We start from the raw sequence: 23,838 nt of genomic DNA on the forward strand, positions 1-23,838 counted from the left end.
CAGACTTGAAGAATGAGACAGAACCCCAAATCCTAGAAGCCTACAGGACGCCGAATGTGCAAAATCATAAGAGACCCACACCTAGACACATTATAATGAAGATGCCCAACATACAGAATAAGGAGAGAATTTTAAAAGCTACAAGAGAAAGGAAGCAGATCACATTTAGGGGTAAGCCAATCAGGATAACAGCTGATCTTTCAACACAGACTCTGAAAGCTAGAAGATCCTGGAATAACATATTTCAAACACTGAAAGAAAATGGGTTCCAACCAAGAATTGTATTTCCAGCGAAATTAAGCTTCAGGATGGAAGATGAAATTAAAACCTTCCACGATAAACAAAAGTTAAAAGAATTTGCAGCTAGAAAACCATCTCTTCAAAACATCCTTGGCAAAATATTACAGGAAGAGGAAATGGAAAATAACAATGAAAACCAACAGTGGGAGGTAGGACACTAAAGGGGGGAAAATAATCAAAGAGGAAAACAAACCATGTTTAGTAACATAAAAAAAAAATATGGCTGGAACAACAACCCATATCTCAATAATAACCCTAAATGTTAATGGCTTAAACTCACCAATCAAGAGACACAGGCTAGTAGAATGGATCACAAAACAAGACCTAACAATATGCTGCCTACAGGAGACGTATTTGATAGGAAAAGACATACATAGGCTGAAGGTGAAAGGTTGGGAAAAATCATATCACTCATATGGACTTCGGAAACAAGCAGGAGTATCCATACTCATATCAAATAAAATAGATTTCAAGCCAAAGTTAATCAAAAGGGATAAAGAGGGACACTACATACTGCTCAAGGGAACCATAACACCAACAAGACATAACAATCATAAATATATATGCCCCAAACAATGGTACAGCTATGTTCATCAAACAAACTCTTCTCAAGTTCAAGAGTCTAATAGACCACCATACAATAATCATGGGAGACTTCAACACACCTCTATCACCACTGGACAGATCTTCCAAACAAAAGTTGAATAAGGAAACTATAGAACTCAATAACACAATTAATAACCTAGACTTAATTGACATATATAGAATATACCACCCAACATCAAGCAGTTACACTTTTTTCTCAGCAGCACATGGATCCTTCTCAAAAATAGATCATATATTATGTCACAGGGAAACTCTTAGACAATATAAAGGAGTAGAGATAATACCATGCATCCTATCTGATCATAATGGAATGGAACTGAAAATCAATGATAAAAGAAGGAAGGAAAAAGAATACATCACTTGGAGAATGAACAATAGGTTACTGAATGATCAATGGGTTATAGAAGACATCAAAGAGGAAATTAAAAAATTCTTAGAGATTAATGAAAACACAGACACAACATATCGGAATCTATGGGACACATTGAAAGCAGTTCTAAGAGGAAAATTCATTGCTTGGAGTTCATTCCTTAAAAAAAGAAAAAACCAACAAATAAATGATCTCATACTTCATCTCAAAATCCTAGAAAAAGAAGAGCAAAACAACAGCAAAAGAAGTAGAAGGCAAGAAATAATTAAAATCAGAGCTGAAATTAATGAAATTGAAACAAAAGAAACAATTGAAAAAATTGACAAAACTAAAAGTTGGTTCTTTGAAAAAATAAACAAAATCGACAGACCCTTAGCCATGCTAGCGAAGAGAAGAAGAGAGAGAACTCAAATCACTAACATACGGGATGAAAGAGGCAATATCACAACAGACACTTCAGAAATACAGAAGATAATCAAAAATTATTTTGAATCCTTATACTCCAATAAATTAGAAGATAGTGAAGGCATAGATAAATTTCTTAAGTCATATGATCTGCCCAGATTGAGTCAGGAGGATATAGACAACCTAAACAGACCAATATCAATTGAGGAAATAGAAGAAACCATCAAAAGACTACCAACTAAGAAAAGCCCAGGACCGGATGGGTATACAGCAGAGTTTTACAAAACCTTTAAAGAGGAACTAATACCAATACTTTTCAAGCTACTTCGGGAAATAGAAAAAGAGGGAGAACTTCCAAATTCATTCTACGAGGCCAACATCACCCTGATACCTAAACCAGACAAAGACACTTCAAAGAAAGAAAACTACAGACCAATATCTCTAATGAACTTGGATGCAAAAATCCTCAATAAAATTCTGGCCACTCGGATACAAAGGCACATCAAAAAAATTGTGCACCATGATCAAGTAGGATTCATCCCTGGGATGCAAGGCTGGTTCAATATAAGGAAATCAATAAATGTTATTCACCACATCAATAGACTTAAAAATAAGAACCATATGATCATCTCGATAGATGCGGAAAAAGCATTCGACAAAGTACAGCATCCCTTTATGTTCAAAACTCTAGAAAAACTAGGGATAACAGGAACATACCTCAATATTGTAAAAGCAATCTATGCTAAGCCTCAGGCTAGCATCATTCTGAATGGAGAAAAATTGAAGGCATTCCCTCTAAAATCTGGAACAAGACAGGGATGCCCTCTCTCACCACTTCTGTTCAACATAGTTCTCGAAACACTGGCCAGAGCAATTAGACAGACGAAAGAAATTAAAGGCATCAAAATAGGAAAAGAAGAACTTAAATTATCACTATTTGCAGATGACATGATTCTATACCTAGCAGACCCAAAAGGGTCTACAAAGAAACTATTAGAGCTAATAAATGAATTCAGCAAAGTGGCAGGATATAAAATCAACACGCATAAATCAAAGGCATTCCTGTATATCAGCGACAAATCCTCTGAAATGGAAATGAGGACAACCACTCCATTCACAATATCTTCAAAAAAAATAAAATACTTGGGAATCAACCTAACAAAAGAGGTGAAAGACTTATACAATGAAAACTACAGAACCCTAAAGAGAGAAATAGAAGAAGATCTTAGAAGATGGAAAAATATACCCTGTTCATGGATAGGCAGAACTAACATCATCAAAATGGCGATATTACCAAAAGTTCTCTATAGGTTTAATGCAATGCCAATCAAAATCCCAACGGCATTTCTTGTAGAAATAGAGAAAGCAATCATGAAATTCATATGGAAAAATAAAAGACCCAGAATAGCAAAAACAATGCTAAGCAGGAAGTGTGAATCAGGCGGTATAGCGATACCAGACTTCAAACTATACTACAGAGCAATAGTAACAAAAACAGCATGGTACTGGTACCAAAACAGGCGGGTGGACCAATGGTACAGAATAGAGGACACAGAAACCAATCCACAAAACTACAACTACCTTATATTTGATAAAGGGGCTAAAAGCATGCAATGGAGGAAGGATAGCATCTTCAACAAATGGTGCTGGGAAAACTGGAAATCCATATGCAACAAAATGAAACTGAATCCCTTTCTCTCGCCATGCACAAAAGTTAATTCAAAATGGATCAAGGAGCTTGATATCAAATCAGAGACACGCCGTCTGATAGAAGAAAAAGTTGGCTACGATCTACATACTGTGGGGTCGGGCTCCAAATTCCTCAATAGGACACCCATAGCACAAAAGTTAATAACTAGAATCAACAAATGGGACTTACTCAAACTAAAAAGTTTTTTCTCAGCAAAAGATACAATAAGAGAGGTAAATAGAGAGCCTACATCCTGGGAACAAATCTTTACTCCTCACACTTCAGATAGAGCCCTAATATCCAGAGTATACAAAGAACTCAAAAAATTAGACAATAAGAGAACAAACAACCCAATCAACAAATGGGCCAAGGACCTGAACAGACACTTCTCAGAGGAGGACATACAATCAATCAACAAGTACATGAAAAAATGCTCACCATCTCTAGCAGTCAGAGAAATGCAAATCAAAACCACCCTAAGATACCATCTCACTCCAGTTAGATTGGCAGCCATTATGAAGTCAAACAACAACAAGTGCTGGCGAGGATGTGGGGAAAAGGGTACACTTGTACATTGCTGGTGGGACTGCAAATTGGTGCAGCCAATTTGGAAAGCAGTATGGAGATTTCTTGGAAAGCTGGGAATGGAGCCACCATTTGACCCAGCTATTCCCCTTCTCGGTCTATTCCCTAAAGACCTAAAAAGAGCATGCTACAGGGACACTGCTACATCGATGTTCATAGCAGCACAATTCACAATAGCTAGACTGTGGAACCAACCTAGATGCCCTTCAATGGATGAATGGATAAAAAAAATGTGGCATTTATACACAATGGAGTATTACTCTGCATTAAAAAATGACAAAATCATAGAATTTACAGGGAAATGGATGGCATTAGAGCAGATTATGCTAAGTGAAGCTAGCCAATCCCTAAAAAACAAATGCCAAATGTCTTCTTTGATATAAGGAGAGTAACTAAGAACAGAGTAGGGTCGAAGAGCATGAGAAGAAGATTAACATTAAACAGGGATGAGAGGTGGGAGGGAAAGGGAGAGAGAAGGGAAAATGCATGGAAATGGAAGGAGACCCTCAGAGTTATACAAAAGTACATACAAGAGGAAGTGAGGGGAAGGGGAAAAATAATACAAGGGGGACAAACGAATGTCAGTAGAGGGGGCAGAGTGAGAAGAGGGGAGGGGAGGGGAGGGGAGGGGAGGGGAGGGGGGATAGTAGAGGATAGGAAAGGCAGCAGAATACAACAGACACTAGTATGGCAATATGTAAATTAATGGATGTGCAACTGATGTGATTCTGCAATCTGTATATGGGGTAAAAATGGGAGCTCATAACCCACTTGAATCAAATTGTGAAATATGATGTATCAAGAACTATGTAATGTTTTGAACAGCCAACAATAAAAAATTAAAAAAAAAATAAACTATTCACCGGTTAAAAAAAAAAAAAGAATCTACAGTGTACAATGTGTGCAGAGAGTCATTCTGAGCTATAAAGACTGAATACTCAAAAGCCCATGTGTGAGACAGTGCAGGAATATTCAAGGGTGAAATGGTTTTATTGTGAGAGTTATAATCAGTGGGTTAATCCACTTTTATGGATTAACTAGGTGGTAACTGGGCAGGTAGGGTCTGGCTGCAGGAGGTAGGTCACAGGGGTGTGATTTTGGGGTTTATATTTTGTCCCTGATAAGTGGAGCTCTACCTCTGCTTCCTGGTTGCCATTTGCTGAGCTGCTTTCCTTAGCTATGCCCTTATGCCATGATGTTCTTCATCTTGGGCCCAGAGCTATGGAGTTGGCTAACAATGGACTAACTTCTGAGACCTTGAGCCAAAATAAGGGGCTAGACTAAAACTCTAGGCATTGTGCTAAGTGGAGTTAGCCAATCCCCAAAAAACAAATGCCGAATGTTTTCTCTGATATAAGGAGGCTGACTCATAGTGAGGTAGGGAGGGGGAGCATGGGAGGAACAGATGAACTCTAGATAGGGCAGAAGGGTGGGAGGGAAAGGGAGGGGGCAGGGGATTAGCAAGGATGGTGGAATGTGATGGACTTCATTATCCAAAGTACATGTATGAAGACACGAATTGGGTGTCAACATACTTTATATACAACCAGAGATATGAAAAATTGTGGTGTATATGTGTAGTAAGGAATTGTAATGCATTCCACTGTCGTGTATTTAAAAAAAAATAAGATCAATTATTACAAAACAAAACAAAACAACAAAAACCTGTAGGCATTGTATTATGTTATGTTGTTGTGAAACTGCCGTGTTTAAGATTACATCCCTCAAAATGTCCAAATCCATATGCATTTGAGCTGTGTTGTGTGTAATAACTTGGTTCTTCTGTCCTTTGTACTTCTATCAGAGATACCTGTTTAACTTCAATTTTAAGAAGTTAAGTAGTTCAAGGATTCTCAAGAATCTACAGTGTTCAATGTGTGCAGAGAGTCATTCTGAGCTATAAAGACTGAATATTCAGGATCAGCAAAATAACAAAAAGCCACCCCATATGATATCCCACAGTCTGTTCCATGATGATCTGTGTTTTGTACTGCAGGCCCAGTCAACTTAGTAGCCTGCTTACTGTACCATATATGAAATGCTTGTCTAGTATCCTGCCTTTTTCTTTCATGAATGCTCATGGGAACTTTGTGTATTCCAGTTGGATGTAAATATTTGAGCTCTCTTCCTGAATTTACATAGCTAAAATTGAAGGTTCACTTATTTGGCTGATTCACAGTACAGCTATTCAGCTGATAGTCAGACTTGACTCTTTTCTGTTTTCAATTTATTTATTTATTTAATTCTTTAAAATTTCCCGGCTAAGACTTTCACCTGAATTGCATCTGCTGCTCTTACTTCCCCAGTTTGCTCCCTTCAGGCATTCACTTTCCAAACGCATGTCTCCATTCCCGGCTTCATCCACTGTCATCGCTCTATACTTCCACCTTTCTGAAGGACACTCAGCCTGATTGTTCTGCTGTCACTTCATATTCAAAATCTGAATCCGTCTCTCTCCTTCCCTGCTGATAGATCCATTTTATATCCTCTATTTCTATCAACAGTACAATCCTTCTGTCAGATTTTAACCATTGTTTTCATTTTTGACTCCACCCTCTGCCTCATATCCCTTAGCTAAGAAATCAAAAGGCAGAAGTTTGTGTTTTCATATTTGTTCCACTCCACGCCTCCTGCTAGTTCCATAGTCTGTCCTATGAGCTCAACTCTGTACCCTCCGAAAGCCTCGTAACACACTCCTCCACTTCTTGTTTTTTATTTGTTCTAATTAGAGATACATGATAGTTGAATGCATTTTGACATGTCATATATAAATGGAGTACTACTTCTCATTCTGGTTGTACATGATGTAGAGTTATACAGATTGTATAATCACATATGCACACAGGGTAATAATGTCCAATTCACTCTATGTCATTCCTACCCCCTTTCCTCCCTGCACTCCCTTCTGTCTAATCCAAAATACCTCTATTCCCATCTCCCTTATTGTGAGTTAGCATATGCATATCAGGGAAATCATCCAGCCTTTGGTTCTTTGGGATTGGCTTATTTCACTTTGAATAATATTCTCCAGTTCCATCCATTTACCGGCAAATGCCATAATTTCATTCTTTAAGGCCGAGTAATATTCCATTGTATATATACATACCATGTTTTCTTTATCCATTAATCTGTTGAAGGACACCTAGGTTGGTTTCATAGTTTACTATTGTGAATTGAGCCACCATAAACATTGATGTGGCTGTATCACTATAGTATGTTGATTTTAAGTCCTTTGGCTATAAAACTAGGAGTGGGGTAGCTAGGTTAAATAGTGGTTTCATTGCAAGTTTTCTGAGGAATCTCCATACTGCTTTCTGGAGTGGTTGTACCAATTTGTAGTCCCACCAGCAATGTATGACCCTCCTCCACTTCTAGTCTCTGATTTTGCCATTCCATCTTGTACATGGCTATCAAATTATCCTTCCTTTATGTCTTTTACTCAAAAATTATTCTGTGGGGTTTCATTTAAATTCCAACACATTTGAAAGATTAGGTCTTTGTTTTAGGAGGTTTTGAGCATAAAATGACATAAGCAAAATTTTCAGGCATATATAAAAAACACATGCACATATCTATGTGTTTCTTACTTGCAGAATTTTACTCAAATGAGCTCTAGGAGAGTAGAGATTTTGTTTCTTTTGTACACCTCCGTATCCCTCATCTAGAATGGTATCTGGAACAATATTTCTTGAATGAGTGAGTGACTTCCTAATTCTGGAATATTTTCCTTCCTTCCTATTAAAGACCTTTGTATTATTCAGTTCTCTGTTGAATTCTTATCCTTCTATGAAGTCTTTTTTGTTGTTGTTGTTTTTCAGATTTTTTTTTTATTGTTGGTTGTTCAAAACATTACATAGTTCTTGATATATCATCTTTCACACTTTGCTTCAAGTGGGTTATGAACTCCCATTTTTAGCCCATATACAGATTGCAGAATCACATCAATTACACATCCATTGATTTACATATTGCCATACTAGTGTCTGTTGTGTTCCTTTGCCTTTCCTATCCTCTACTATCCCCCCTCCCCTCCCCTCCCCTTCCCTCTTCTCTCTCTACCCCATCTACTGACCTTCATTTCTCCCCCTTGTATTATTTTTCCCTTTCCCCTCATTTCCTCTTGTATATTCTTTTGTATAACTCTGAGGGTCTCCTTCCATTTCCATGCAATTTCCCTTTTCTCTCCCTTTACCTCCCACCTCTCATCCCTGTTTAATGTTAATCTTCTTCTCATGCTCTTCGACCCTACTCTGTTCTTAGTTACTCTCCTTATATCAAAGAAGACATTTGGCATTTGTTTTTTAGGGATTGGCTAGCTTCACTTAGCATAATCTGCTCTAGTGCCATCCATTTCCCTGCAAATTCTATGATTTTGTCATTTTTTAATGCAGAGTAATACTCCATTGTGTATAAATGCCACATTTTTTTAATCCATTCGTCTATTGAAGGGCATCTGGGTTGGTTCCACAGTCTTGCTATTGTGAATTGAGCTGCTATGAACATCGATGTATTCTTATCCTTCTATGAAGTCTTTATTCACCTTAGTTTCTTATGAACAAAAACCAACTCATATGCATGTCACAAACTGTTTCATGACACTTTATTGTTCTTTAGTGAAGGACCCATCAACTTAATAACCTCAGTTGGGGAAAAAAAAGTATGAAAAGGTTCCATAGGGAGGAAATAATGAAAAGTTTGGGGAACAGAGATTTTAGTGCTATGGAAAGCTGAAGCCCAAAAGGAAACTGGTTGTGTAAGCATTGCACAATGGAACTACACTGAGAATTCATCTTACTCCAACCAGAATGGCAATTAGTAAGAATACAAGTAACAGAAAATGTTGGTAAGGACGTGGGGAAAAGGGTACACTCCTACGTTGTTGGTGGGACTGCAAATTAGTGCAACCGTTCTGGAAAGCAATATGGGGAGTCCTCAAAATATCAGGAATGGAACCACCATTTGACCCAGTTATATACTCCTCAGTACATATCTAAAGGAGTTAAAATCAGCGTACTTCAGTGATATAGCCACATCAATGTATACAGCAGCACAATTCACAATAGCTAAGCTATGGAACCAACCTAGATGCCCGTCATCAGATGAATGGATAAAGAAATTGTGGTATTCTTTATTCAGCCATAAAGGAGTTAGAGAAGATAAGATATTCCAAAAAGATAAGATATTCCAAAAAACCAAATGCTGAATGTTTTCTCTGATATAAAGAGGCTGATTCATAGTGGGATAGGGAGAGGGAACATGGGAAGAATAGATGAACTCTATATAGGGCAGAGGGGTGGGAAGGGAAGGGAGGGAACATGGGGTTATAAATGATGGTGGAATGTGATGATCATTATTATCCAAAGTACATGTATAAAGACATGAATTGGTGTAAGTATACTTTGTATACAACTATATATATATATATATATATATATATATATATATATATATATGTATATATATGTGGGAGGCCAACCTTACGGGTGACTGAGTTACACTCCCCAGCTGGGTGCTGAGGTGCTCAGTCACAGAAATGGGTGTGTCTAGCTACAGCCCCATGGGTGAAGCTATGCTCACCTGTTCCTTTGTAATATAACCCCTTGCCCTGTTTAGGATAGAATCTTCCATGGAAGTGCCTTGTGTGTGTCCCCTCCTCTTACTGTGCCCTTGGGTGTGGCCTACCCAGGTGTCAGTCAACCTGCTGACAGTGGACATCATGAAGATAGACTCAGCCCCCTGAAACCTGACCCCCTGCCTCATTTGAATAGCTTCTCCTCAATAAAAGGGGTCAGCACGTGCTCTCTCTCTCTCTCTCTCTTTCTGCGGACCCTTAAGGTCAGAGAAGCCGTCACAGCAACCCCAAAGAAAAAGGTATTTGTGTCTCTTGTGTGGTTATTTCGTGCAGCCCAGTTAGCCCAGTTTAACTAGAGTGACCCCTGAGCCTTTTAGTCGCGAGAACAGAAACCTGGCATATATATATATGCTCTATATGTGTAATATAATGCATTCTGCTATCATATATAAATAAAATAAATAAATACTTAAAAAAAGAATAATGACTTTTTGAGATTCTCTGGTTAATGGATGGATCTGGAAACTATCATTCTGAGTGAAATAAGTCAATCCCCCAAACCAAAGATCTGATTTTCTCTTTGATATGTGTATGTTAACCCACAATAAGGGGTGGGGGAAGAACAGTTCATTCGATTAGACAAAGGGGAATGAAGGGAAGGAAAAAGGGGCCTAGGAATAGGAAAGACAGTGGAATGAATCTGACACAACTTTTCTATGTACATATGGGATTACACCCCAGTGAATCTCACTGTTGTGTACATCCACGAGACTGGGATCCTAATTAGAATAAGATATAGTCCATGCTTGTATAAATACATCAAAATAGATTCTACTGTCATGTATAACTAAAAAGAAAAAAAAAGAATTGCACAATGAGTATAGGGAAGAAATCCAAGAATGATTGCATTTAACATGCTGTCCTTTCTCCTGCATTTCTGTAAAAGATGCATCCCTATGGGTTCTGGTTGGTTAGGTACTCACTCTGGGGGAAGCGGGGTGGGTTATCATTGACATCCGAGAGGGTGATGTTGACTGTTGTGGTCCCAGCTAATCCCCCGAGCTGCCCTCCCATGTCCTTGGCTTGTATAATCACTTCATAGTACTCTTTGGCTTCTCTGTCCATGTTCATGAGCGCTGTCCTAATTACACCTGCAGGATAGAAATGACTTTGTTTTAAAAACAAAACCATAAGTGCAGTTTTTAAAAGATTCACTTTTAGATTTCTCCCTTGTGCATGGTAAATGCCCAGAGTTGAGATGTATGTCACCTGTTTTATGAAACTCAAGGTAAAAATTCCTGCTTCAAAAAAGTTTCTCTGCAACAAATGTACTGTTTCAGCAGAAGAACAGCTGGTTTCCTTTGGTGGTGACATTACCAAAAGAGAACGGGAGATGGCAGCAATGGTCCTCTTACCACTAGGGGAATTGCAGTTCAAGGAGATTTCAGACTGCTCAGTCTCACCAAAGAAAACTGGGGCTTTGAGTTCAGAAAACAAAGCCTCATATGTCTACACATCTGTGATTTTAGATAATTCTCATTCAGCTGTTTCTCTCTTCAACCCCTAGAGCCCTTGTAATGTGAATAACTCTTTTTAGATAACTTGCTCCTGTTCTGCCTTTTCCTGCCTTCCCACTACCTGTAAGTAGTATTGGAATTCTCATTTGATTTTCCTTTTGTTATATATTTATTCTGTTTTGTTATTTTCTTCTTACCTCTGTGCTTCACTGAATTCTGTGAGCTTGGACATAAAAGATGCTCTGCAAGTTGTTTATTTTTACCTTGTATGAAAATGAAGTTCCCCAGATAGTAAGTAGCAGCATAGCAGTGTGATGATAAGGTTTCATTTAAGAAGAGGGGTCTAAACGAAATCCACTGAAATGTGTTTTGATCCTGGCCAGGATGTACAGTACTGTTGTATCTCCTTTTTAACCTTTCAACTTGGAAAAGTTGATTTCTATGCATTGGAGGCAAAGATTAAGGGCATATTTGCTGCAGGTTTATGACATGACCCTTGGCTAAATGGATCTCTTCCGTGAAAAGGGAGGGGATTGGGAAAACACCTGTCCCCAATTTACTCCTGTAATGTATTTATTCATTTAGTAAGAACAACATTTTAAATATATATATATATATATATATTTAAAAAATATATATTTTAAATGCCTCATGGGCACAGCAGTAACTATCTTTTTATGTATTTTTGACCTTAACACTATGCCCCCTGGGAGCTGTCAAAATAATATAAGATTTTTCTTAGGATATAAAGGACACATTACCCTCCTCCTGCCTGTATTTTTCCTCCCTGTGGCCACCCCTTCATCCTCTCTCTCCCTGTTAGCAGAATTATTGAAGTTAACTGTTTTACAGAAGTCCCTAACTGTGGTCTTTTCCTTTCCTTCTAGTAATTTATGCTCCTTTGTTTTCTGCTTTTATGATACAGTTTTCTGAATGCCTGGTTACTTTTAGGACTTCTGGGCAAAAAAATTCTATCAGGTTGCTAATAATAGAAATATTTTTTTCTTTCAAATAAAAGAGATGACTTTGAGTATTCAGCATTGACTTTACCTCTGTTACTCTTAAGTTTCTTTACTCATTTCCTTCTCTTAGGTCTCTGTTTTGCCCTATGTAAAATGGGAGTAAAATACTTCCTACGTATTTCACTAGTTCACAAGATTTTTGGGAGACTCAAGTATAGTAATGTTTATGAAAGTATTTTAAAAGAGAGAAGACCTGGCATAGGGTAAGCTAATAATGATATAAAAATTACCCTACCCAACTCAAATATATTTAAGGGAATCCTGTTGGTTTGTCCAACACATGTGTCCTTTCCTGCCATATTGCTCCTTACTCATTCACTTATCTCTGCTTATTTCCCTACTAGAACTTGCCTATCAGAATCTGTCTTTTTTTTGTGTGTGTGTGTGTGTGTGTGTGTGATGTTCCTAGTATTATGCTTGGGTCTGAACAGTTACCAAAAGAACATATTTTTTTTTAAATTTTAATGCAATATTTTATTTTTTTTAAAAATGGATATGGCAATATGTAAATCAATGGATGTGTAACTGATGTGATTCTGCAATCTGTATACGGGGTAAAAATGGGAGTTCATAACCCACTTGAATCAAAGTGTGAAATATGATATATCAAGAATTATGTAATGTTTTGAACAGCCAACAATAAAAAATAAAAAATAAATAAATAAATAAAAAATAAAGAATCTGTCTTTCTTTAGGGCCACATCCTATGTGCTCTTTCCTCCATCATCAAAACCTGTCTGGCCCAGAAGCAACTAATTCTGGCCTTGTGTTCTCTTTAGTACAGGATGGTTTAGTGGAAAGAATATCAGATCACATGTCAAGGAACATATCCATAACCAGATGAATGTGGTTCTTGATTTCACAGTTTCCTTATCTGTTAAGTAGATGGCAATGCACTGGACCATTCCCCAATGACTCTTTCTGGTTTCAGAGTCTATGATTCTAGAGTGAGTGCAGGTGAATGTGTGTGTCCTCTTGGATCTTATTAAAGTTATAACAGACTTTAGCCCCTGGGAATAAATATATCCATGAACTTTATAGAGGCTAGTAAGATACTTTGCCTTTCTCATCACCCTGCACACTGTGTATGCATCGTGCTGCTCTCACCCACAGGGCAATGCTAGTTTGCTCTCTTAATCCTAAAGCTTATAACAAATCTTTTCTGGTTAACACACTCCCTGGAGAATTCTTGAGAAAGAGAGTTGGGTCTGTCCTAAGTAGTGGTTGCAAAGGATTGTGAAAAAAGCAAACACCTCTGAATTGACTCTTGAATCAGATACCTGTTTTGGAGTCCACGGAGAAATATGGCTGACCCTGGAGAATGCTGTACACCACCCGGGCACTGTTGCCATAGGTCGGGTCATCAGCATCTGTGGCTGTCACCTGGATAACAGAAGTACCTGAGGAAAAGAAGGAGACCTGCTAAAAACTTGATGCAATCCTGAGTCAGTCTTAGAGCATTTGTAGATATTATGTTTGCTTTATAGGCAGAGTCCCCTTTCTAGGTCAGGCTTCCTTAACTCCTACCTTGTACTTGTTTTACAAAATGATAATTATTGTGTTTAAATTCTTAGTAACCAGTCAGTCTTTGGGTCTTCATTGTTTTTTGATAATAGCAAAATGCTTCCCCCTTATGAATCAAATACACACACACACACACACACACATACACACGCATGTATGTACGTGCCAATCTATTCTTTTGTTTTTAAAGAATCAGAGCTGGAAAACAATTCATTCTTATTATTTACTGTGACTGATTATATGCCTAAGTAGCTTGCTCTCTGCCAAGGGACTTAGTTGTCATTTTGGGTTCAGTTTTGTAATTTGTGAGCTGCCTTGTGCATTGTCTCCTTTTCTGCATCCCCACCACCTGCCCCCATAATGCATTTGCTGTTTGTGAAAGTTAGTGAATCACCACCTTACCCACTGGTGACATTTCTGGCACAGTGGCAACATAAGGTCCGTCTAGGAACTTGGGCTCATTGTCATTGATGTCTTGTATTTTGATGATAAACTCTGACTCTGGCTCCATTGGTCGGCCTGTCCGCCTGTCCAGTGCTTGAGCCCTTAAAGTGTATTGGGCTCTTTCCTCTCGATCAAGCCTCTGAATGGCATGGATGTCACCAGTGGTGTCGTCAATGGTAAACACTATGCCTGCGCCTTCTCCAGAAAGGATATATTTGATGGATCCATCTCCTCTGTCCATATCTGAATGAAGCTGGGGGGAAAAAGCACCAAGATCTCATTGGATATGGACTTAGAACCACCCTTCACCCAGGGATTTTTTTTTTTCACTTAAATGTTTAAAATGTCTGTCTACAAAGAACTAATAAGCTTTGAACATAATTGTATCAAAGAGCAAATAGAGGTTGGTTAATATTTTTTCTGCAACATATTCAGAATCCTGAGCATACTATTTTAAAAGTAATCTTCTTGAGGAATACAGATAGAAAACATCTTGAAAAGTGTAGACTTTTGATGTGTGAATAAAGAAGTCTAGTAGGGAGGAATCTTTTTACTTTTCCATTGAAGAAGAAAAAAATGAAGGAGGAGGGGGTGGAGAGCCTAAATATATTAAAAATTTTTGAAAAATTGCTATCAATTAATTTTTGGAATATCAAAAATTTTAATGTTTGCTGAAAAATTGATGAAGTGATTCATTAAGAGGCTAAGTTTACTATATGGAAATTATTAAATAATTTCCAGGGATTCTTGCAATTCTTTTTTTCTCTGACTCCAATTTGGTGGATTTGTTTAGTAGAACTGTGCTTGCCCATGTATTTCACATGTCAAATGGAATTTACCTGCTGGTGAGTATTTTTTTTTTATATCAGTGTATCTCTCCTTTTGATGGGACTTGTCCTTGGATTCATAACTGAATCACTTAAATCTCTCTCTGTGTGTGTGTGTGTGTGTGTGTGTGTGTGTTTGAGTTAGGGACATGCCTTTATCTTCCCACCAACTATATTCCTCCCAGATAGTTTTATAATAATACTGTAGAGGAGTCTATTTATACCTCTGGCTGAGAAACACATTTCTGCATTAATAATTGTAGGTAATGAGTATGAGTGACAAGAAGCCTAGAATTTTGTGCTGCTTTTAGGTAATGGTCTTTTTATAAAGGGGACAACAAAAATTAGTTAAATTTAATCAACATCACTGAACTCTGTTTTTGCCTGCACTGCTAACACTGCATAGTTCAGTGATGGAGTTTATGAAATTAATTTATAAAACAGACAGCCAGTGTTAAGCTTAGGGCAGAGAGCCAAATATATCTGACCTGAACACTGTCTGTGTCAGTTGTAATCTGAATGCCCTTGACAAATTATTTACTGTCTGTAACCCTTAATTCTTCACATTATAAACAGAGAACAGTAGTAATACTTACTTTGGAGGGTTACTGGGATCATTAGAGATTAATGTATGTAAACACAGTGACTTTCCCATAATAGCAACACTACAAATGGGGCCAGTTACAATGATGATATACCGGGCACAGAGAAAAGGGCATTAACATACTCACTCTTCCCTGATTGCATCAGGCCCCCAGGAGTGTAGCCAAGAAGGCAGAGGCAGCTGCAGGCTTTTTAGTTATAGTAGCCTGATGGCTGCCTGAAGCACTGGTGGGGCTGTTTCTCTAAGGACTAACAAGCATGGGAACCGAGAAGACACCTGGAATGTATTCACAACATCCCCAGACAGGGATGGCTTTGGAAGCTGTGACTGGCTGATTGCAAACTGACTTCTGGCCAAGTCCTGCAGGCAGTAATTTTGCTGCCTAAAGGAACTCAGCTATGTCTTATCTAGAAAAGGGAAGTAAGAATAAAACTGACCAGAAAAATAACTGTGTTTTTTTTCTCTAAAAGCATTCTATGTACAATATGAAGTTCTCACCTTTTTTCATTCCATGTACAGTAATTACACGGAATGAAGAAAGGTGAGAACTTATTTTTATTTTTTTTAACAACTCAAATTTTCTCCATGCAGATAAAAAAAGCAGAAGCGCCCAGTTCTTAGTGTGTAGGATAGAAAGATATTTCATTTGGACCTGTGTACAAAGAAATGAAAATCTATTCCATATGGAACTGTGTTCTCTGGTAGAGGAATGGAATTAGGAAAAGGACAAAGATATTGGGATGTTTCTTAAATTAAAGAAGAAAAAAATATATGTGTATGTGTTTGTTTACTGTGTGTGTGTGTATGTGTGTGTGCGTGTGTGTGTGTGTGTGTGTGAGAGAGAGAGAGAGAGAGAGAGAGAGAGAGGGAGAATTTTTAAGGCATATGTCATAGGATGTAAAATGAAATAAGCTAATTTAGGGCATGATATATTATTCAGGTTGGGGTGGGGATAGAAGTTGATATAAAGTATGAACTCTGGACTGTTTGAGGAGATCTTTTATCATCTAAAATGTTTTGGCCTGAGAACATTAGAAGGCTAGGAACACTTAGGCTGAGGATGGGTGCTGTGCCCTTGAAGAGTGCCTAACAAACACCAGAAGCTCAGGTCACTGCTCCTGAGGACAGAGTTTTGGTTCCTGGGGTTGATTAGGTTGCTTCATGTCCAGTGTAATCTGGGCTGAATCTCAGCTCTGTTGTCTTTGCTTTCCTCTGTATTGGGAAAGGAATTCCAAGTACTCTCTTGACTGTGAATTCCTTGACAGTAGGGCTATATGACCTTCATCTTGGTGTCCGCCCTGACATGTGGTACATGCTCAATAAAATTTTATTGAAAGCATGGTGTTGGGTTAGGGCTAAGGCTTTTTGTAGAGCCATGTTTCCTTTGTTTTAAAAGAGCTATCATCTTTCCGGTGGCTTCTGAGTGTGTGTTTGCATGTTTGCAAGAGAAGGGAGAGAAGGATGAAGAGAGGAAAGATTCCCACAGACAAGCAGAAGAGGACTCTCTTGGCCAGGAAGAGCATTAGCTTATGAAGGGGTAGGTACAGACCTTATGCAGAACTGATTTCTGAGGAATAGTTCAGGATTTTGTCAGAGAACAAAACCTACTGTTATTTTAATCAACATCACTAAACACTGAACATTGATTTTGGAGGACTGAAAAGGCAAGAGGGGAACACTGAGGATCAGAATGATAGTAATTCCAGGAAATAACTAAGGCCCCTGTGGCAGAGAAAAGAAGAGCAGGAGTTGGAGCTCCCACCTTTGGAGGAGGCACCTTGGAGGCTGGGCCAGGCTTCTGAGTAGAGAGAGTTGCTCCTGATCTGGAACCTCAGGACTTAGAGGAGTTCACCCCTCTCCAAGTCCTGCAGACTTGTGTCGGGTATTGCTGAGTGGGTGTAATGGGGCTGAGAGTGAAGAAGCCTCCAAACTAGAACCAACTGCTGGGAAGTAAAGGAGCCAGTCCCTTCTTCCATTTCCAGCCTCTCATCCTCCCTCTGGTACATTCTAAGGGTAGAACCTATGGGGAGCCAATTAGAAAAAGAGATTGTGGCTTTCAGAGTCCCATCACACATCACACAGTGGAGTATGAAAAGGTGATTACCAGGGTGAGACACTAACGAGCTTAAAATCAACACAGTAAATATACGGAGTATTGGGGTTTAACAGCCAGAGAATATATATTTGGTTGCAAAAATGCAAATAGGAACATTAATAGCTTTTCTTAAAGTCACTCAACAAATTGGCAGTACAATGAAAATGAGTTTTATATTTATCCCTATTTAATCTAACTAACATTGAATACTATTCAGAGGAAGCAAGGGTCTTCTTGCACAGTGGAGGTGGAAGCACACAGTTATGTATGTCTTGGGCAACCACCCCCCACAAAAAAAAAAAACAATCTAGACAGAATAAGATAGTTGGTATCTTATTTATCCTAATAATTATTTAGATTTTAAAAAAATTTTTTTAATTGTCACTGGACCTTTATTTTATTTATTAATTTATAAATATGTGGTGCTGAGAATTGAATCCAGTGCCTCACACATAGGCAAGTGCTCTACCACTGAGCTACAACACCAGCCCCAATTCTTTAGTTTTTAAGATCTTCATCGAAAGGAGTAGCAAGTGATGGAAAAAAAATCTCCAAAATCTCTATTGATTTAGGATTTTGAAAACTAGGGTGATAAGCCTTGCTCTGGCACATGCCAGCAACTTTGGAGGCAGGGAGATTGTAACTTGGGCAAGTTAGCAGACACTGCCTCAAAATAAACAAATGACTGGAGACATAGTTCTGTGGCAGAACAACCCTGGACCCAGGGTTCAATCTCTAGTATAGTACTGCACCAAAAAAAAGTAAAAATATATGTAAAGAAAACAAATAAAAATTGGTTTCAGAGTGTTTTCTGATGCTCTGAAAATTTAGAAAGTGCTACAGTTGTGGTTAGTGTCCATGTAGTTGTTAACCTCAGCATGACTTGGACTCAGATTCCTGTAAAAGCACAGGCTCTCTGTATCTTCTTTTTGCATATGTCAGTGTAATCTAGCCTTAACTCACGCTGCCGGTTCCTAGAAAGCCCAGTGTAGATTTTATAAGGCCACACCAATTATAGTTGATAATTGTTGCCGTGCTCCTTCCTGAAGTAGGCAAATACTCTGGCAGGTTCTCTAAACAGACATGTTTTGGAGCTCAAGGTGAAAAGGTGAATGCCCCTAGGATAAAGAGAATGAAAGGTGGATGAATTTTCTTTCAAAAGAAAGTGAAAGGGGATGTGTAACTCTCTTCATGTGGAGGTAACATGCCCAGGGCAGGGTAAAACCTTCCCCCATTACTGGTGTGCTGACTGGACCAGATGACTGCTGAGGCGTGTGGCTGTCCTGTGTTCGGATGGAGGTAGTCAGGACAGGATGAGCACTCACTCCTCCAGGGTGCTACACAGCTAAATTCTCCGGAGCATCAGTGATAAAGGGTTCAAGAAGCAGTCAGGCTGGTTACATGCCTATCTCCCTGTGTGTCCTCAGGGCTGAGTCTTTAGGTCACTAGCCACATGAAGAGTAATGTAAAGGAAATCCCATGGCTTTCGTGTAAGAGCGATAGATGTCTTGATCCAGGCTTTACCTCCTACTTCGGTATAACTTTGGGCAAGAATGTAACCTTGCCAAGCCTAGTTCCCTAGGTTAATTATACTTATCTCTGTTTATCTCACAATATTGTTATAATGATTAAATGACCTGCTTCAGGTGAATGTGACTGAAACAGTACTGTGGTACTGTTTGTGGTAGTCCAATAAAATCTTAGCTACCCTTGCCTTCCTGCTATGGTAGGTCTGGGAGGTGTAGACAAGATTGGGGAGCAAATATCAGTTTCTATGCTTTGAAGGAGGGAAGAGAGTCATAAATTGTATAGACCTACAAAGCAATTACTTGATCCAAATGTATTCTTTTCTTAAATTTATTTTAGCAATAGCCATGAAAGACGTGTCTTAAAAATATCAAAGAGTAGAAGGCTTTGGAATTCTGAGTACTTGGAAGATGTGTTCATGACAGAAGTGGCTTTTAAGCTGAGACCCTAAGGAATCTGAATGTGACTTAAGAGAAGAGGTGATAGCATATCCTTGGCAGGACAGTCACATGGGCACACATCTGGGGTGAGTACTGATGGATTGGGTGTGCCTGTAAGGAATCTGGCTTGGGTGCAATGAGTTCCTAATTTGAGAAATTGTGGGAGGGGGTTGGATAAGGGAGGAGGAATCTTTGAACCTGTGCCAGGAGCTTGGCTAAACATTCAAGAGTTGCAATACTTTCTTAATCAGAGGAGCAACGTGCTGGAGAAGGTGCTTTGAGGGGGTAAAATGTCCTGGGCCCTGAAAGAAGGGTGTAAGGAACTTCATACAGGGAGACAGGCAGCGTCTGCTCAGTTAATCTAATCACAAAGAATGGAGGATAACAGTAATGACAGCTAGGAGAGGAGGAGGTAACTCTCAGAGAGACTGGCAAGGAAGTATGGACAGATACAGTGACTAATCGTACATGAACGATAAAAAGATAAGAAAAGAGAAGTGAAAGAAACTCAGGTTTTGAGTCCATGGGGTTTGCAGCTGCATTAGGTATGCATTAGGAAGCTGCTAAATTCCCGTAATGAACTCCCTACACTGCTGCTGCTGCTACTTATTTCCACAAGGTCATGACGATTAAAATTTTACTCTGGACCAGGTACTGTGCTAAGCATTTTATATACATTAGTTTTTCTAATCTTTACCAAGACACAAGGTGCTCACTTATTTATCCTCATTAAATATCTTTTTGAGCATCTTGTATGTGACAGATGCCACATTAGACCTTGGAGATAAAATGGGAGCAATATCCGTATCGTATTCATCTTCTGGTCTAGTCAGGGACTCCAGACAATGAACATGTAAATGAAAAATAAATATTGTGGGTTGTGATTAAAGCTGTGAAACAAATGATGATGAGAGAGTAAATGAGGGACTCCCCCTGAGAAAGGCCAAGGAAAAGGAGAAAGAGGAGCCAATCATGGGAGAAATCAGAGAAGAACATTTAATTATGGAGTAACAACAGGAAACACTTGACACGTTGTAGGAACTGCCAGAACGTCATGTCTCTGGAACAGAACAAGAGCAAGAGTAGCATAGGTCATGGCTGGATGCCAGAGACAGGCCAGGTCAGTAAACTGTGGGGAGCTTTAGGAGGGCCTCCTTCCCTTCCAATGGGAAAACATCAAAGAGATTTAAAGACTGATGTAATCTAATATACTTGCAAAAAAAATCACATATGGAGAATATGTTGGAAGGAAGTGCAGGTGCATACAAGGAGACTAACAGGTAGGTATTTGCCAGGTGAGAGGTAATTATGGAAGTAGAGATGAGAAAGATGAAGGATTTTGGAATTATTCTGGCATAGAACTAACAGAATTGCAGATGGAGAGAATGTGGCATTTAAGGAAAGGAAAGAGTGACTACTAGGTTTTTGTTTTTTTAAAATAGTGTGATGGTAATGTTGAGATAGGGAAGACTGGAGCAGACTAGGTTTGAAAGGAAAAACTAGCGTTCCTCATTGGACATGATATGTTTTAAAGACCTATGAGTCATAAACATGGTGATATCACATATGTAGCAAGAGTATGATGGGTAGTTTTAGTCAGAGATGGAGATTTTACACTTATTCACATAGAGAAGGTATTTAAAATCACAGGAGTGGCTCATCCACCAGGGAAGGAGTGTGATTGGGGAAGCGCCTAGGTGAATCATACAAACCCAGCAATGATAGAGACTGAAAGAGGGGACCAGTAAATGAGGCTGTGAATATAGGAGGAAAACCAGGATTGTGATGGTCATGATATTGATAGAGGAGAAAGAAATGGGAAGGCAGGATGGGTGAGGATCTTTAAAGCTGTCAGTAAGAGGTTCCATAAAGTGAAGTCATTGGATTGGGCAGTAGGTGGGTCCTGCCGAGTGGTGAAAATAGTGCAGAGGTAGGGACAGAGCCAGGTAACCGGGTTAAGGAGTGAGTGGGAGTTGGAGAAGATCTCAGGCAGACAACTCCTGAGAAGTAGCAACTCTTGAATTCTTTTGTTCTCCTCATTGGACAGTTGAGGAGGCAGGGCTAACAGGGCTTGGTGACCTCCAAAGTCTTTCTGAAAGTACCCAGTGAACCCAGGCTTTGAACCACAGGTGTTTGAGTCTGAAACTCATGCTTTTAGCTTTCGGGATAAACAAGTGTTTTAAAGTTACCATTTGAATGAATTATTTATTTTCTAATTAATTCCTTGTCTCCCATTCTCTCTCACTTGGTTGCTTTCACAAAATGGTCTCTGATTAACATCCAAATAAAGTAAACACAGTAGAGAGCCAGGATTAAAAATGAAATGATGATAGATAAATCAAGGGAATTCAAGCATAAAGTTTATAAATATATTCATTGATTGTCTCCATCTGTCCTAAAGCACATGCTAGGATATCCTGAAATGAAGAATGAAGAATGTTTTATTCTTTTTTTTTTTTCCATTGAATTTGGGCCTTAGGCTATACCTGTGGACATGCTTTGAAAAAAAAAAAAAAAAAACAACAACAAAAACAAAACAAAAAAACAAAGCATAAAACCTCTGCTTTCCCCTCCATGTTTCCATTTTTCTCTTCCCATCCTGTCATTCCCAGGGGGCTGCAGTTGCCCCTGTTGGGACTGGCTCTTGGAAGGGTCTAAGGCATTTCCTCTAAAACCCCCATTTTAGTTTCTGTTACTTTGAACATAGGGATGGACAAGGAGAAAAATCTTTCCTTTTTAACTGGTGTCTGACAGAACAAAAGCTATATTTTATACTTGACATGCTAGGGGTCAAGGAACATGCCACTAGTTAGGCCTCAGGCACAGGCTTAGGTGAGCATTTATACTCAGTTTGTATTTATATTCAGTTGTTACATCAGATATGCTGATAATTTATCTTTCTGCTGGGTGCATCTTACCTTGCCAACATACAAAGGGTCAGTCCCAGTGTACTCTTCCAGAACGAAAAATTGGTTCCAAACCCAGCTCCTCTTGGTTCGCTGATGTGACTGTGGCTTGTCTGACAGGAGTGTTTCTAATTCACCTTGCGGTGTTGAGTTGCCTGAGAGAACGGTGGTTGTAAGGTCCATCAATCCCCAGAAGTATAAGGACATGCCAAGTCCAAGCCAGCTCTTTGCATTGCTCATTCTACCAGAAGTCCACATGGGATTGCAGGATTTTGGAAAGAAAAGTATAGGACGATAAGTCACTGGTACTCGAGTATTTTCCAAATTAAAAAGTTTATTGGATACGGATGCTTTCCAAATGAGATCCTGATTCAAGTCAGTCTGCTTGAAGTTAACTTCCTGTCAAATTAAGGAAACACAGTGTGATGATGTCAAATTCTTTTCCTATGGGCTGGTTGCAGGCTTTCAAGAAAAGTCAGTAAATATTCAGTTTTCTACTCAATGAATTAAAGAGTTGACTAGAAATGCTTTAGTCAAATATAATATTTTGGTACAAAGAAGACAACATCCCACTCCTTTGGATATGGATTCAGTGGAAATAAAACTAGTGAATAGCTTTCTTCTCAGGACAGCTTAACTGGAGGGTATACTGTATTATTGATTGGTTTGAAAATTAAAAGTACTTTCTTTGAAATATTTGTACTCAGCTAGTCTTCTGAGCCCTTAAAAACAGTGTTCACTTCCAAAATTTAGTTAATAACTATATTTCAATTGCTTTTCTTGGCTTATTAAAAAAACAGTGAAATCACCCCCCCCCTCACCCTGTTATCTTGTGCCTATCTCTGTTATTGATAATGCTAGGAGTCTCAGGCTTCATTTCTAAGCAGTCATGGATCACTTCTGACTTTAGCATTCTCTGAGCTCATGAGAATTCAAGATTCACACTCTAGTGCTTCAGCTTTGAAGCACTGATAGGGGCTGCTAATGTGACCTTTGTAGGACATTGAATGGTCAGTTAATCATTATATCCTTCCCAACAGACTTCAGAGTGCTATTAGTCACATGCCACATGAGTGAGCTAAGAGTCTATCCAACAAATTCCCTTTCCTGACCTGAAAGACTCATTTAGGCAAAAGGATGTTACTTCTACCCAACGGAGGCCTTTCATCAGTCAGACTTCTTTTGTTGCTATGAAGTTGGGTTTAGCTGGTGACCTCACTCCTGGGCTATGACTTCATCAACCTTTTCTTTCCTTACTTGGTTGGGTTTAATGAGGTGGCATAACACTCAAGCCATACTGTCAAAACAACCAAAATGTTTTCATGAGCTAAATATTTTCACTGTTAATTTGAAGAACTGCTGTCATGTATTAGAACAAATATGTATATTTGGGGACTTCAGATC

The 23,838-nt window shown here is 38.8% G+C and overlaps 1 protein-coding gene across 1 annotated transcript in view; it reads right to left on the reverse strand.

Moving 5' to 3' along the window:
- Positions 1-22,692, reverse strand: part of Cdh20 (cadherin 20) — a 71,937-nt gene extending 49,245 nt beyond the window's left edge. The window contains exons 1-4 of the mRNA XM_027948999.2: positions 22,447-22,692; positions 13,994-14,288; positions 13,348-13,467; positions 10,512-10,679 (exon numbers count right to left, since the gene is read on the reverse strand). Coding sequence (XP_027804800.1) covers positions 10,512-10,679; positions 13,348-13,467; positions 13,994-14,288; positions 22,447-22,692 — 829 coding nt within the window. The remainder of the gene's footprint in view (positions 1-10,511; positions 10,680-13,347; positions 13,468-13,993; positions 14,289-22,446) is intronic.
- Positions 22,693-23,838: the final 1,146 nt, after the last annotated feature.

The sequence above is a fragment of the Marmota flaviventris genome, chromosome 16 (genome assembly GCF_047511675.1).
Source record: "Marmota flaviventris isolate mMarFla1 chromosome 16, mMarFla1.hap1, whole genome shotgun sequence".
Classification (NCBI taxonomy): Eukaryota; Metazoa; Chordata; class Mammalia; order Rodentia; family Sciuridae; genus Marmota; species Marmota flaviventris.